Below are 15,203 nucleotides of genomic sequence, written 5' to 3' on the forward strand. Positions count from 1 at the left end.
GTCTTGGTAGTTACGAGTCGCTTGTCCTTCGTGACACTCCCTTTTCCTCTTCGCTTATGATTGTTATTTTTTTTTTTGCCGTTCTTGCATTTGCACGTTTCGCCTTTTGTCTTCACCTCGTTCACATTCTCCTCTGTCTCTCCTTCTTCAAGTGCATTTTACTTCAAAACTCACACACCCGCTTACACCGTGTGATTTCCCTGCCGCTTAAAAAAGAGAAGTCTACTGACCTTGTGCGAGAAGCAGGCCACCCAAGAAGGCCTAATTCCTGTACCTTTTATCCGTGTCTGCACGTAGCGCACCCTTTCTCACTTTCTCTTGCTCGCGATGTCGTACGTAAACGTCTCCGGGCTGTCCACCAGCAACGAGGACGATGCACTTCAGCGTCTCCTCTCCTCTAGCGGCAGCACCGGCGGCTCGCCCAGCGCGTTCCTCGATGCCATGCGCAAAACACAGGCGGAGAACGTTTTCGATAGCGAGGAGGTCGACAAACCGGCGATAGAAGTGGCAGCACCTCGACAGCAATGGGCCGAGAAGAACGCAAGGGCTGCTGAGAAGCCCAAAGAGAACGCTGTCTCGTTGCGGGAACCAAAAAAGATTTCTTCCGTGTCCACTCCGTCGCCGTCTGTGCAGCTCGCCACCACCAGCGGGCAGGCGTCCAGCTTCAAGGCAAACAATCCCACCGATGCCGACGCCCTCCCACCGTTGGCGGAGCTCATTCATCCAAAGCTGCGCCGCCCGCTAATGGGCATCATGAAGATTGAATCGCTGACACGCATCCAAAAACTCTGCTGGACTGCCATGCTGGACAGCAGCTGCGACGTGCTGGTGCGTAGCGAGACGGGCAGTGGCAAAACGCTCGCCTACGCCCTCCCCACCCTCCATCAGCTCCTCACGCACTGTGACACCAACCCGATCGGACGCGACGTTGGAACGCTCATCATCATCATGTGCCCTACACGTGAGTTGGTGCTGCAGGTGACGGAGACGGTGACCACATTGGCGCGCAATGCGCAGTTCATTACTGTCGGCGGCATTCACGGTGGTGAAAACCGGCACAAGGAGAAGGCGCGACTGCGCAAAGGCATGCCAATCCTGGTCACCACGCCTGGCCGGCTGCTGGACCACCTCAAGACGACGGCGTCCTTCAACATCGCCAACGCGCAGACCGTCATCATGGACGAGGCAGATCGGCTGCTGGACATGGGCTTTGAGAAGGCGCTGCGGGAGATAATGGAACTGCTGGCGAAGAAGTGCAAGCACTATGCGAACGTGAAGCGCATCCTCGTCTCGGCCACCATCACAGACGGCGTGGAGCGGCTTTCGCACTTCGCCCTGCGCGAAAACATCGCAAGAATTGGCGAGACCCAAGACACCTTTTCCATTCCCTCTACCCTCAATCAACACTACGTCATGGTGCCGGTGAAGCATCGCCTCGCTGTGTTGCTCAGCTTCCTGCGCTCCCAGCTCGACGCCGGCGCGCACAAGATCATCGTCTTCCTCTCCACCGCGGACAGCGCGGAGTTTCTCTACCTGCTCGCGTCTCGTCTGGAGTCTCCGTTTCATAAGAAGTCGTACGAGGGGAAGGTGGTCACGCGCTCACGCAGCGCGCCGATGAGCACGAAGAAAATGGTGGCGGCAGCGAACCGCCACCTCGAGGGCGAGACGGACGAAGTAGTGACCTTTGAGGAAGCCAGTGATGAAGAGCCGGAGAAGGAGGACGCGGTGGACAACACCGCGGCGCTGCAGCGCGCCTTCTTGGATGTCAACGTCTTTAAGTTACACGGTAACATGTCCCAGGTGGACCGTGCAGCCGTGTTTCACGCCTTCAAGTTTGGAGCTGCCGGCGCACGTAGCGATAAAGCCGTCCTTTTTTGCACCGATGTGGCGGCACGCGGGCTGGACATGCCGAAGATTGACTGGATTGTGCACTACGACCCTCCCACGGACCCGACCAGCTACGTACACCGCATCGGGCGTACGGCGCGTATCGGCAACAGCGGTGACTCCATTTTATTTCTCGCGCCCGACGAACTCGGCTACGCGTCGTACCTTACGCATTTTATTCACGCGCAGCTCACGCAGGGCGACGCCAAAGAGACGGCCGAGATGTCCGAGCGGAAGCATGAGACGTTCCTCTTCTACCTAACCAAGTTAGACCCCAAGTCGAATCACATGTGGATTCAAAGCACAGCCGACCTCGAGCGAGCCATCTCGCGGCTCGTCATGCAACACAGTCGCGAGCGTGGGGTGGACGGCAAAGACAGTCTGTACCGCGTGGCACTTTTCGCCTATCAGTCCTACGTGCGTGCTTACGCAGGCCTCCCGAAGCAAATTAAGTCTCTCTTCTTCTCCACCGTGCTTCATCTCGGCCACGTGGCGCAGAGCTTCGGCATTGACAAGAGCCCGTCAGACGTGCAGCGCGAATTGCAGTCCTTCATCCGCGAGGACCGCGTGTTGGCCCGTGACAATCGTAAAGGCACCGTGGTCAACTCCCACGACGAGGAGGGCACGAATAGGAAGCGGCAGCGCGTCGAACTGGATCATGAGAGCCGCTATCACAGCATGCTGGCGCAGAAGCAACGCAAGCTGACCCGCGACTGGGCGGAGAAGAGACGTGAAGAGAGCACAAAGATCCGGCCGCTACAGTTCTCGGAGTTTGACGCCTAGTCGTGACGAAGAGCTTCCTGTGAATCTTTAGCCACCGAATCGGAGAAAAAAAATGTATTTCGACATGTGAGAGCCTCCTTAACTAACACGAGTAAGCAACGGCCGTAGTAATGTTAATGATGAACAACAACAAACAGAAAAATAGAGGGAATGACAATTGCGCAGAGTTACTGACACCCAACTGGAAGTGACGCCTGGCAAATTACAATCGAAGGTACTGATGCTGCAGAGTCGAAAGGAGCCGCGTAAAAAGAATGAACAACATTCGTGAATGAAGCTTCAGCTCTTATTGCGATACACTGTCAGCAATGCTACATGGACGCTTACGAACTCTTCTGTCGAGTGATGCTATCATGAGCCACACGCTGCCCCTGACGTTTCTCAACATGTTCCGCCAATCCTAAATCACGTCTACGTGTATTCATCGCGTCGACGGTGACCTCGTGGATTCTCCTTTATCTCCAACCTCCCCTTTTCCATCTCTTCTGTACGTTGGCAATTAAACAAACACTCAAACAAAAAACAAATGCCGACTTTTCTTTTGATGTGGATCAGCTATCGTTGTGCACTCACGAAAGGCGGCGACGGAGAGAGGTTTATCTCTTGACACTGCCCTTTGCTGTATTCTTTTCTCTTCTTCGCTCTGCTGACTCGTCGTTCGTTTTTTTCTTTTCGTTGTTTGGCGATTCGAAAATGTCTGCTTTCTCCCCCTTCCTGCAGGCGGCGACCATTTCAACCAACGCGATTGGGTTCTGGGACGCCTACCTGCTATTTCGCCAACGCCGCTCCTACAACACAACGGAGATTCCCGCCTACTTCAAGGAGAAAGTGACGGAGGAGGAATTTGACAAGGCGCAGGCGTACGGCCGTGATTCGACGTCTTTCAGTCTGCTAGAGCACGTGAAAGGTCTCGTGCTGAGCAACGTGGAGCTTCTGCTGAGGGTTCCCGCACGCTTCTATTACTACGTGGCGAAGCGCACGGGCTTGACTGTTGGCTCCTTTGCGCACAACTACACGTGCGCCGTCGCTGCCGACGTCGTTTCCATCGTCCTCGACACCCCCTTCTCCTACTACGATACTTTTTATCTAGAGGAGCGTCATGGCTTCAACAAAACAACAAAGATGGAGTTCGTCAAGGACATTATTAAATCCTTTCTCCTCCGCATCATCCTGTTGTACCCGGTTCAAACGGCGCTGATCCAGTTTGTGGTGCGCCAGTTTGGCGAGCGTTTCCCGATTTACTTCTTTGGCGGAATGACTGTCCTGATGTTCACTTTCATGGTCATCTATCCCAACTTCATCATGCCGCTGTTCAACAAGTTCACCCCGATCGACAAGGAGTCACCGCTGAAGAAGAAGATTGAGACCTTATGTGCGACAGTGCACTTCCCACTCAAGAAGGTTTTCGTGGTGGACGGCAGCCGCCGCTCGCACCACAGCAACGCGTACTTTTACGGCTTTGGCAAGAACAAGTGCATCGTCCTCTACGACACGCTTCTAGAGCAAATGAAGGAGTCGGACGAACCCATTTTGGCTGTGCTGTGCCACGAGCTGGGCCACTGGAAGCACTGGCACATGTACATCAACCTCAGCATCGCATTGGCCCAATTGCTTGGCATTTCCTACGGTGCCGGCGCCGCCGTGTTTAACCCGCGCGTCTACGAAGCTTTTGGCTTTCATCATACCGACCCCGTCGTTGGCATGTACCTTTTCCTGGAGGTGTTCTTTCAGCCCATCTCTGCGCTGATGGGCCACGTTTCCTGCTACATTTCCCGGCAGCACGAGTTCCAGGCGGACCGCTTCGCCGTTTCGCAGGGCTACGGTGGGCCCATGAAGAAGGCGTTGCTGGTTATGACGAAAGAGAACAAAAGCGCCATCACACCAGACCCGCTTTACTCAGCCATGACGTATACCCATCCACCCATGCTGGAGCGCTTGGAGGCTCTAGATGTGGAGATGAAGAAGCAGAAGTAGAACTCAATAGGCTATTGGGTTCTGCGTGTCTTCAGTCGAGTTTGCATGTATCGGTCTGTGGATGTGTGCGTGGATGTGTGTGAGTGGCTGCCGTACACACACGTTGCAATTGATTTCTTTTTGCGTCATATTTGTGGACAGCGTCATCACACTTTTCTTTGTTCCTCATTGCACACCACCAATGCGTCTGCGGTACGTGCGAAACGAAAAGAGGTGATTTCTGGTTTCTTTGTGTTTGCCTCTGTCGTCCTTATGTAGTCGCGCTAGAGTCGTGGTGTAAAAATCTATTCCGTTTCTTTTCGTGATGCATCTTTGGGGCCTTTGGTGCGTGCCGTTTTTTTCCTTCGAAGGCAAACGAAGCGTTTATGATGTTCTTTTCTGCGTCTGGAGCAACGGTGGTTTTCAGTCGTTTGTGCTTTGCCTCAATAGGGCAGCCTCTGTCGTCGAATGACTCACACCCACTTAGCAACACATTTCTGCGTGCTCTACATCTTTCTCCCCTCCCTTAACTTATCCACCGCCTCTGTCCACACCGCTGCAGTTTCGCGCATCGCACCGGCTTTCGACAGCTTCTGTGCTGCAGTTTGTTGCGCTGGCACTTCGATTGTACGACCTCATTAACTCGAATCATGGACATGGAGGGGCCGTATTTGGTGATCCCTACGAAGCGGGGCGCGGTGCCCACGTTGACTCCGGCACAGGCGAACGCGATTTTGGCGCCGGAGGAGCGCATTGTGGCAACGAGCGTATTTGACGCCGTGGACTTCGTGAAGCCGTGTGCTGAATCGGGAATGTCCATGAGCGAGTTCTGCGGGCTGCGCGGGTACAAGACAGTGCTGACGCTGCGGTCCTCCTTTCAGGGCTCCCACACTAGTGCTGCGTCGACCGACGCGGCGGTGGCGGGTGACAGCGAGAAAGGACGCGCCATCGTGTCGATAGACAAGTGGGAGGAAGTGGTGAGGGCAACGAAGCCGGTGATCGCGGTGGAGCTCCACGAGTCCGTGGCGCTGTCGGAGCCGCTGAACAAGCGACGTCGCGTAGCAGCCACGCGATCGGAAACATGGCAGACCAAGACGGAGGCGCTCGCCGAGCTGGGTTGTGAACTGATGCCGTCTATATCGGTCAGAGGCCCACACGCCGCTGGTTTTATTGATGCTGTGCCGCGCAATGAGAACGCGCTTGAGTTTTTCGATGCCTTGCAATCGCTCAATCTAGCTGCTGCGGGGCCCAGCATGTGCGTCGCGCCCAGCGTCTCCGCACTGGTGGCCGCGATGTTGAACGACGTCACGTTTATTGAATGCCCGTTGCCGTGGGTGTTGGCTGAGAAAGGCTTGGCAATTGTTTTTCAACTCTGCAGTGGTGGCTCTGACGATGCAGAGGCTGCAACGCCGCTCTTAGACTTCAACGACAACGTCTTCGCACTGGATATTCGTCCCATCTCCTCGAGCTGCCCGTGCTTCACGTGCACGCGACACAGTCGCGCCTACCTGCATCATCTACTGACCGTGCAGGAGATGAACAGTGACATTTTGTTGTCCATTCACAACCTGTCGCAGGTGACGCGGCTCGTGCGGGCGTATCGCGGTGCCAGCGCGGAGGAGCAGGACTCGCTTACACGCCGGGTGTTGTCGGCGTTCTAGTTTTGTGAGGAGGTATTGTAATACTGGTGGGGAGGGAGGGGGGAGGAGTGTGCAACTCTTTGCATAAGCTAAATGTGCTTCTGGGGAAATAAAAAACCTCCTGTCGGTTTGTCAGTGCGTGAGCTTTTCAACGCGTTGTGTGGTTACGTGTTTTGCTCTCTTCGCCCCCCTTTTTTTTTCATTTTGCCACATACGTTTGCACTGAATGAGCATCACAAAGACAAGGTAGAGAACGTCGTTTCACCTTTTCTGGCTGCAATAGTCTTGTCCTTTTCTCCGTAGCAGCCGTTCTCTCTCCGCCATGCATTCTACCAAATGATGCCTCAACGCAAGCACATATCCCCATCAGAGTGCATTGCAGGTTATTTTTAACTTTCTTGAACACCACAACAGCCAGGGAACTACGCCTTCACTCGCAGAAATGATCTTCATGTCGTTCCATTTGTCTTCTTCTTGCACCTGCCCGCTACAGCGTGCGCGGTAGCTGCTTTTGTCTCTCTCTTTTTTTGTTGCTAAGAAAGTCGACCCCACCAACATGCATAGAAGAATCTTCATAGATTGCTGCTCCAACACACATACACTTGACAACACACGCGCCGTTCATACAACATATTCGACGGTTTTGCTTGCTTCTACAGTTCCATAGATAGCCTCTAAATGGCCTATGCCCAAATTAGTGCGGCAGCGCGACGCGGGCAGCCGCACTTCGTGTGCTTGCTGCTCTTCCTTTTTGCACTTGCTCTGATCACGGCAGCCACACAAGCTGCCGGTCGAGAGAACAGCTCCTGCGACAACTACGGCTTTGTTTTTGACACTGCCGATCAAAACTGCGCTGCATGTCCCGCCAACGCGGAGCGGGTGTCAGGGCGGTGCATGTGCACTGCCGGATACGCACAGCAAGTTGACGCGGCAAGTGGCACGGAGTCGTGCGTGGACTGCGCTGCGGAGAGCATGATGGTGAGCATGGTGTCCTCCGTGAACTCCTCCTCCTACTGCCTGCCCTGCGGCGGTGACACGCAACTCAGCTGTCTGTCGAGTTCCACGTACAATGCATCCACAAAGACGTGCACCTGCCCGAGTGGCAGTGTGCTTGTGCAGCAGGTCGGCACGCTGGTGCTGGCAGGCGCGATGTGCGCGAAGTGCGGCTCGGCGGAGTGCACCACGTGCTCGTGGCCGTACACCATGGATGCCGCGTCCGGTAAGTGCACGTGCGTTAGTGGGTACACATCGCTCTACGACGCCTCATGCGTGCCAACGGCGGAATATCAGTCCATGGTCTCTGCTGCAGCGTCTTCGTCTGCCGTGCTCGCACCGCCAAACATCGACAACAGCGGTGCAGCGGGCTCGTCCACGACGATTACCGTTGTGAAAACCTACTCCATCGGCGCGGCCGTGCTGTGCCGTCGCGGAAACCACACGGCGTGTGAGATGCTGGCCAACTTGTGTGTCTTAATGGACTACCAAGCAACCTCCACTCCCTGCGTGCTGTACCAAGCCATCAAGAAGTCTATGCCATGCGCAGACCAGTGGTGCGAGACGGTGGATGGGTTTCCGTGGCTGTACTACACCCGAAGCAACGCCGTGGTGCTCAGTGACGCGGCAACCCAAATAGGCGTGACAGCGCGCAAGCAGCTGCAGTTTGTTGTCTCGCTTTACGACCTCTACGGCAACTGGATCGGCTACGAAGCCATGATCGATCAGGTGAATCCGTGCTTCCTGGGGAACACGCAACTGGAGAAGTTCACGGCGGCTGGCGCCACGCGTGCGACGCACTGCAACGTCAACTGGCGATGGTTCCTCCACGCAAACGACACCGTCTTTTATGAAGTTTTCCTGCGAGATCCGTCCAACGTCACCCATCTCATCGCTGTCCCTGTTCTGGTTGACTACTCCAACGACGTTTTTCACCCCCAAACGTTCAACGACTTGTGGCTGTACCGCGGCGAGGGCACGGTGGATGGGTCGATGCCCGCAACTGGATTCCGCCGCCGCTTTTACGCCTACGACAACGTCGGCGGCCACGACGTCGCACTGCGGCCCGCCAACGCAACGTACATCACGGCGCTATGGAGTGCCAGTGTGGTGCTGGGCCTGTCGGCGAGCGCTCACAGTCCCAGGGCGACGCCGCTGCTCGTGCTACGCTACGCTTCCAAGATGACGTCGACCATGGCAGGGGCGACGGTGACGGACGCCTTGCACCAGCTCCGTCAGTCGCCGCTGAACGCGAGTGGCCGCGCCGGCTACACGTTGCAGTGCGAGATGCGTTCATACTTTTTGCTGCGCAGCGACGGCGTCGCGAATGGGATGAGAATCACCCTCATCGTCGTCTCGGCTCTCTGCTTTGTCTCGGCGTGGCTGCGCGTATACGGGTGGATGCGCCGGCGCCAGTATCTCGTTCTCGACTGGCTGGCACTGCTGCGCTTTTTTGTGTACTTGTGCAACCACATCAGTAACGTGTACTTCGTCGTCGTCGCCATAGCGTCGTGGTACATTTTTATTGCCTACAAGGACCAGTCCACGCTGTCCCGAGCGATGATGGCGAAGGATCTGTACATCAGCGCCATGCTCTACACCGCCGTCGTTGCGAAGGCCGTCACGGTGCTGTACCGTCTGGTGGAGCAGTGCAACGCCGACTACTTCGTGATCGACTGGGAGCGCTCAAAAGGCCAGCTCCTGCGCGAGAACAAAATTGTGCCAGTGAGCATGTGGCGCTCTACTTTTGTGGCCAACGAGCTGAACGAGCTGCAGGCGCTGCGGTACTGGCACCCCCTTCTGACCATGGCGATCATCCTTCTCTTCCTCGTTGGTCTGGAGTACCTGAACATGTCTGCAAGCGTTCCACAGGGTTCGCGCTACGTCGGCGGCATGACGGAGACCTTCGAAACGCTTTGCATCGCCATCGACACCTTCTTCTGGATCGCGGTGGCGCTCGCCATGTACTTGCTAGAGTATCAAATCTTCTACCGCTTCGTTGTGGTGCACCCCCTGCAGGCCTTCATTGATCTGTGCTCCGTATCGAACATCTCCATCATGATTCTGCTAGAGCAGCAATGGGGATTCTACATCCATGGCGAGTCAATTTACGCGCACGCCGATGTCAGCATGCAGGAGTTCCAGAATAACCTCTTTCTCGAGGTGCAGGGTAACTTGCCCGTTCGCGGTCTAGGCGGGCTGAGCAAGTCGCAGGCTTTCGAGGTGTACCTCGGCCCCTACACGCGCCAGTACGTCTACATGTGCTACATGGAGATGCAACTGGAGCACCTCCGCTCGCTCGGCAAGCGAGAAAAACTAGTGAATCCCGCGCGGTGGCATTACCTCACCTTCCTCTTTGGATTTGCGCGCAAGCCGCGGGTGTACTCCCAGGCAGCCCTCGCCATCAAGGACCGCATCAACAACGCATTCCAGCAAAGCGTACGCCGCGCCGAGAGCACACTTCTCGTGAAGTTTGTGCTTCACAAGTGGCTCGACTTTCCGCCCAACGTGATGTACATGAACGGGCCGCAGCGAGGCGACCGCGGCGGCAAGGACTTATTCTTCATTGACAGTGCGGAGTCGTACGGACGCGCGTTCCTGTGCGGCCTGGACTTTGATTTGTTCGTCCTCTACGCAGCCTTGTTTGCGGCGGTTGATTCCTCGCTGAACAACCCGTACGCTGCGATGGTGCTCACCTTTGCCGTGGAGGTGGTGTTGCGGTTTTACCGCGTCCGCGAGGGTCTTATCAATATGAGCCACAAAACTATGATCGATGATCGCTTCTTTATTTAAGTTGGTCTCTCTTTTGTTTTTGCTTTTGTCTTCATTGGCATTCTCCGTTTAGATTCGACACCGATAGACAAGAGACACACAGACACACAGGAACTGATAACCACCAGAAGCGATTTTGGACTCCATCATTATTGCTCTAAGAAGTTTCTTTCCTTCCTGCGTCTACACGCCTTCATTTTTGGCCTTTTTTTGGATTTAGTGACTGCTTGCTGCTGCGCAACGTCCCGCAGTGTTCTGTCACAATTTTTCCCCAAACAATAAAGGGGGAATAATAAACGTAGAAAAGCAGGCTGTCACATATATTGCTGCTTTGCGACGGTTCTTGCGAAAACGCGGTACTAATAGGTCAGAAAGAAAACTGTTATGTAGAGAGAAGCACAAGGTCACTAGCGGACTGACTGTTGGATAGATTTCGAGGTAAATAGTCAACGGAAATGCACAGCTTGCAAAGATTGAATTCTCTCTCTCCTCCACGGTTACCCCAGTGGCCTTCCCCCAGAACATCAACTTTCTCGATCCGTTTTGTGTGCCTCTTTATCTTTCATCACCAACATGTTTACTTGAAGGCCGCACCCAATTCCGTTTGCTTCCTCACTGAAGCTGATTTGACCGTGATGAAACGGTGTTCTAACGCAGCGTTGAGGTGGGCGATGCGCCGTTTGAGCGCGCCTTGCTGCTTCGCACAATTAGGCGGCAGCAGTTGTCTTCAGCGCAGCAGTACATCGTGGACGGCACCGTCGGTCTGCGTTCAACGACGCGGGCTCGCCGACTCACGCGATCCACCGCGAAACCCAGATTCTGAGAACACTGCGTCGCAGGCGTCGGCCAAGCGCCGCGAGCCGCTTCTGGGTGTGGTGCAGGTGACCTCCAAGAACATCAACACGGAAATGGAGTCGAAGGTGCCGCTGTTTCTCTACTTTATGGTGACCAACCACCCAGAGGTGCGGCAATACACGGAGCTTCTCACGCATCAAGTCGACCAGGCAAACTGCCGCTTGAAAAGTGAAAAGTTTGGCGAGCTGTACCAGGAGTTCGGCAAAGACGCCGGCCTCGCCATCAAACTCGGTATGGTGGATTGCTTGCAAGAGCCCGGTCTCATGACTAAATTTTACATTGACCCCCACATGTTTCCCATCATCTACTTTGTGCGCAACAAAGTGTTTTGCGACAAACTCGTCGGCATCGTTGCCGAGTCGCAGGTGAAGGATGCGGTGGAGGCCTTCATCGACTACGCCAAGGCCGAGTCGAAGAACGAGGCGGAGGGGAACACGCTGCTCCAGAAGATAAAGCGCCAAGACAATGACGACGAGAACGCCATGACGCTCATCGCCACTGCGCACACGAAGATGAAGTCAAAAGATGTGAACAAAGCCAAAGAACTCTACGCAAAGGCGCTTCGAATGTCCACCGACGACATCGAGGTGGTCAACAGGCGGCACAATGCAGTCAACAAGAAAATGACGCCTCAACTGTGGGCGTCGCTGAAGCGCGAGCCATGCTACAACACCGCTCCTGAAGCACTCTGCGGCCTTGCGATGTGTGCGATGGCATCGAATAATATGGAGGAGTCCCTGCAGCTCGTGAAGCGTCTCCGCAGTGAATTCCCGTACGCCGTGAAGGACATGCGCAGTGTTGCGGAGGCCGTGGTGCGTATCGAATTGATGGACATCGTTGACTTTGATGCCGAGAAGGACAACTACATGAGCCTGCTCAAGTACGACGAGCTCATCAGCGACTCCGTGCAGTTCTACAAACACCACCTCAAAAAGGCGGTCGCCTTCTACGTGGAGAACCTCTCGGGGCTGGCGATTGAGGAGTGTATTCGGCTCATCCGTGCGGAGCCGAAGCTGTTGCCGGCGTTGAAGGAGGCTGGCGTCGTCCCGAAGGACCTCCACCTCGGACCCACCGCCGTCACACCTGCTCGCCAGGTTGTTCATCTCTTCTTCGAAGCGCTCGGGCCGACGGATGAGCAGGTGGAAAAGGGACGCAAGGTACTCCAACCCTACTTGTAAGGGTCTCACGGCACGGCGCCACATGGAGCCTTTTCCGTTGATGGAGGTAGAAAGCGTTGTTACCTGTTCGGATTCACAACACAAATTGTAAGCCTTTTGCATTCGATAGCGGAACAGGAACGTCAAGTTAAAAGGCAGAGAGGGAGATGCAACACCCATGTGGTTCGCATGTGAGCGGACCCTTCACAAACAGAGACACTGCTTCCTTCTTAGGAACACTGTTACGTGCTTGCACGTTCTCGTTTTCTTTTTTTTCTTGGATTCATGGAAGTTATGCGAGCTTCGTCGATGCGTCTCTACGCAAAATTGTGGCAACTCTGTGTAATTTAGTGTTTTTTTTTTAATCTTCCGTTCTTCTCTTCCTTTCATGTCTTATCGTAGTCCGTCGTTGTGGCCCACTGGCTCGGGAGAAACGGCGCGAGCCACCGCTCTGGAAGCCGCCACGATGTGAGGTTCGATGCCAAAAACCGTAGGAGCAATAAGAGCGACTGCCGCTGAGTCTTAACGTAGGCAACGCAGACAACGACATGCTGAAGCTTCTCCCGAATAGTATGAGGGACCGAGTGGAGGAGCTGAACGTCTACACCTCTTCAGGAGCTGTGTATGTGCCAAACCGCACACCAGAGAGCGACGGTCAGCGCGGGACCTTTCTCAGTTCACTTTTGACGTTTCCAAACATAACGAAGTTGTCAATTTTGTGCCGGGAAGGGTGTGAAACCTCTCGTGATGTAGCTGACGTGAATCGCGCGCTACGTGTTGCGGCTCAGATGACGATCAGCGAGATACAAGTTACAGGTTTTAAGCAACTGAGCGACTTCTCCGCGCTGGAGGGATCGCAGCACCTTCGACACCTGAAAGCCACCCGTTGTGGAATACGGTCGGTGGCAGAGTTGGTGAGCTGTCCGATGCTCACCGATCTCGACGTCTCCAACAATCGACATCTGCAGAGTGTTTCCGATCTCGCAGGCGCACCTCGTCTCACAATTCTCGTCGCAAAGAATTGCAATTTACAAAACCTAGATGGTCTTGACAGCTTTCCCAACCTCCTCAAACTTGACGTGTCAGGCAACGACTCTGTAGAAAGTCTTCACGGCCTTGCTGGCGCGGAGAGTCTCGAGGAACTTGCAGTCAACCACTGCAAGCGACTGTGCAATGTTGACGGTCTCAACAGCTGCCAACAACTCGGCGAGGTCGACGTCTCCTACAACGAGATCTTGGAAGACGTGAGCGGCCTTGCTGGTGCACCATCCCTTCGGATTCTCAATGCGAAGGGGTGTCGGCTGCGCAATGTCGCTGGGCTCAACGGGTGCCCACTACTCAGCGAGATCTATATCTCCGACAATGTCTCTTTGGAAGACCTGAGCGGCCTTGGTGGGGGGCACCTTCCCTTCGCGTTATCAAAGCGAGCGAGTGTGTGATAAGCTGCATAGATGGCCTTAACAGGTGCCCACTACTCAGCGAGATCGATATCTCCCTCAACGACGTCTTGAAAAACCTGAGCGGCCTTGCTGGTGCACCAGCACTTCGGATCATCAAAGCGAGTGAATGTGGTCTGCGCAGCGTAGGTGATCTCTACCGCTGCCCACGACTCGCTGAGCTCGATGTGAGTCTGAACAGGCACCTAGTGAATGTGGATGACCTTGCTCTATCCCCCAGTTTAAGGCGTTTAACACTATATGGTACAAACTGTACGCGCGCTCGTTTTCTGAATTCCTCCATCGTGCTCCAGTGATAGAGGATAGCAAGGCTGGAACTCGACAGCTTTCACGCGTTCCTTTTTCTTCTACTAAGCTTTCGCCATTTTTGTACTTGACTGCACTGGCGAGGAGTGTCTGTGATCAACCACCCCTTGCGGTGTCATCTGTTTCTTACCGCTTTATTCCTTTTCATTCCTTTTTGTACCTTGCTCTTTCGATAGCTTTCCGCTCTCGAATCACTCTTCTTTTCTTGTTTACTGTCTGCATAACTGGTAATTAAAACTGCGCCTTTTACCCAACGGTATGTTTTGAAAGCTCAGCTGCGTGGACTATGCCGATTGAAAGTAGAAATCCGGGTAGTCTCCGCAGTTTGCAGAGGCTTTCTCTTTTAACTCTCCCACTGTTGTATAAAACGTCTTTTGTCAAACCGGTCAGGCGTTTAACTTCATTCTCACTGTCTTTATTTTTGTACTCGGTGGCACAGCAGCGCTGACTCAGCACCGTCGCAACACTCGTAAGTGGTCGGGCTGCGCCTCCAAAACAATAATAATGCTCTTCTTTTTGCGGGCTCCTTCTCTTTTGAGCTCTTTTTTTTGTAAGTGTTGGCTCGATCGATGCCGTACCCCTCTTTTTCTTTTCGTGGCTTCGAGGCGTTTCAGGGCGTACAAGTCCTTCGAACTGGCGCTTCTAAGTCACATAATGTCCCATTACTCCAGGTGGATTACAACAATCCCCTTCTTTTTGTATGCGTCGGTGGGCAACGACAGGGAGAATAGCGTCTCTTTGGTACTGCCCGCTGCGCAAAACTCCACGTTTGAATCCATCTGTCCTTTTCTTTCTTGTCTATTGTACGTGAAAGGTGTCTGAACTAAGGCAATAATAACACCACCCCCAGAGAGTGTTGAACATGATGGAACAGCGGAAGAAGATCATACGGGAGGCTCTCCCAAGTGCGCAAGCAACGCAGCAAGTTTGTATTGCAAGGAGATAGTGCCCTGCAGTGACGTTTCATCTGCGACGTTAGAGCGTGTAAGGGACAGAGGTTGGTACTGCTGAATTGCTGGTAATGTCACCTTTCTCGTCATTCTTTACACAATGCTGTCTCCCCGCTCTTCTCTCGTCCAATCTTTGTCTCTTTTCGTCTTGTCTTACGTGCATTTGGTTCTTAGAGCAAACTGCCTTCACGAGTGCTTCGATCACAGATGAAGGACGTAGCGGACCGTGCTGCTTCTCAAGCGGCATAATAGCTGAACACTTTCTGATCCCAGGTACTTCCACCGATGCGTGTGCTTCGTCGAAAGGGAATGAAACGAGGCAGCGCTTCGAACCCACAGATGGGCTGCGGCCGTCATATACAACGGTTGCTTAGCACGATTGGCTCGGTGCAACAACAGCAGCACTATCTTTTCTTTGCCATGCCATCAGGCAGCGGATCGGAGCCATGC

At 54.2% G+C, this 15,203-nt stretch overlaps 6 protein-coding genes across 7 annotated transcripts; all 6 read left to right on the forward strand.

The window, feature by feature from the left end:
• Window positions 1-214: 214 nt before the first annotated feature.
• Window positions 215-2,670, forward strand: ABB37_09852 (DEAD-box helicase-like protein; the record flags this gene model as incomplete). Its single annotated transcript, XM_015809513.1, has 1 exon — window positions 215-2,670. The coding sequence occupies exon 1, from the start codon at window positions 328-330 to the stop codon at window positions 2,668-2,670; it is 2,343 nt and encodes a 780-aa protein (XP_015651995.1). The 5' UTR covers window positions 215-327.
• A 553-nt stretch (window positions 2,671-3,223) lies between these two features.
• Window positions 3,224-4,644, forward strand: ABB37_09853 (putative mitochondrial CAAX prenyl protease 1, putative,metallo-peptidase, Clan M-, Family M48; the record flags this gene model as incomplete). The annotated part of the gene is made up of 1 exon (XM_015809514.1): window positions 3,224-4,644. Exon 1 carries the CDS (start codon window positions 3,364-3,366, stop codon window positions 4,642-4,644), a length of 1,281 nt encoding a protein of 426 aa, XP_015651996.1. The 5' UTR covers window positions 3,224-3,363.
• A 539-nt stretch (window positions 4,645-5,183) lies between these two features.
• On the forward strand, window positions 5,184-6,284 carry ABB37_09854 (hypothetical protein; the record flags this gene model as incomplete). The annotated part of the gene is made up of 1 exon (XM_015809515.1): window positions 5,184-6,284. Exon 1 carries the CDS (start codon window positions 5,274-5,276, stop codon window positions 6,282-6,284), a length of 1,011 nt encoding a protein of 336 aa, XP_015651997.1. The 5' UTR covers window positions 5,184-5,273.
• A 470-nt stretch (window positions 6,285-6,754) lies between these two features.
• ABB37_09855 (hypothetical protein) lies at window positions 6,755-10,049 on the forward strand (the record flags this gene model as incomplete). 2 transcript variants are annotated; one of them, XM_015809516.1, is made up of 1 exon in its annotated part: window positions 6,755-10,049. In XM_015809516.1, the coding sequence occupies exon 1, from the start codon at window positions 6,942-6,944 to the stop codon at window positions 10,047-10,049; it is 3,108 nt and encodes a 1,035-aa protein (XP_015651998.1). In that variant the 5' UTR covers window positions 6,755-6,941. The 2 variants fall into 2 exon arrangements, with proteins under 2 accessions (XP_015651998.1, XP_015651999.1); XM_015809517.1 differs by having other exon boundaries at window positions 6,767-10,049.
• A 564-nt stretch (window positions 10,050-10,613) lies between these two features.
• ABB37_09856 (hypothetical protein) lies at window positions 10,614-12,061 on the forward strand (the record flags this gene model as incomplete). The annotated part of the gene is made up of 1 exon (XM_015809518.1): window positions 10,614-12,061. The coding sequence occupies exon 1, from the start codon at window positions 10,664-10,666 to the stop codon at window positions 12,059-12,061; it is 1,398 nt and encodes a 465-aa protein (XP_015652000.1). The 5' UTR covers window positions 10,614-10,663.
• A 379-nt stretch (window positions 12,062-12,440) lies between these two features.
• On the forward strand, window positions 12,441-13,479 carry ABB37_09857 (hypothetical protein; the record flags this gene model as incomplete). The annotated part of the gene is made up of 1 exon (XM_015809519.1): window positions 12,441-13,479. Exon 1 carries the CDS (start codon window positions 12,589-12,591, stop codon window positions 13,477-13,479), a length of 891 nt encoding a protein of 296 aa, XP_015652001.1. The 5' UTR covers window positions 12,441-12,588.
• Window positions 13,480-15,203: the final 1,724 nt, after the last annotated feature.

This window comes from Leptomonas pyrrhocoris (genome assembly GCF_001293395.1).
Source record: "Leptomonas pyrrhocoris isolate H10 chromosome Unknown, whole genome shotgun sequence".
In the NCBI taxonomy this organism is placed as follows: Eukaryota; Euglenozoa; class Kinetoplastea; order Trypanosomatida; family Trypanosomatidae; genus Leptomonas; species Leptomonas pyrrhocoris.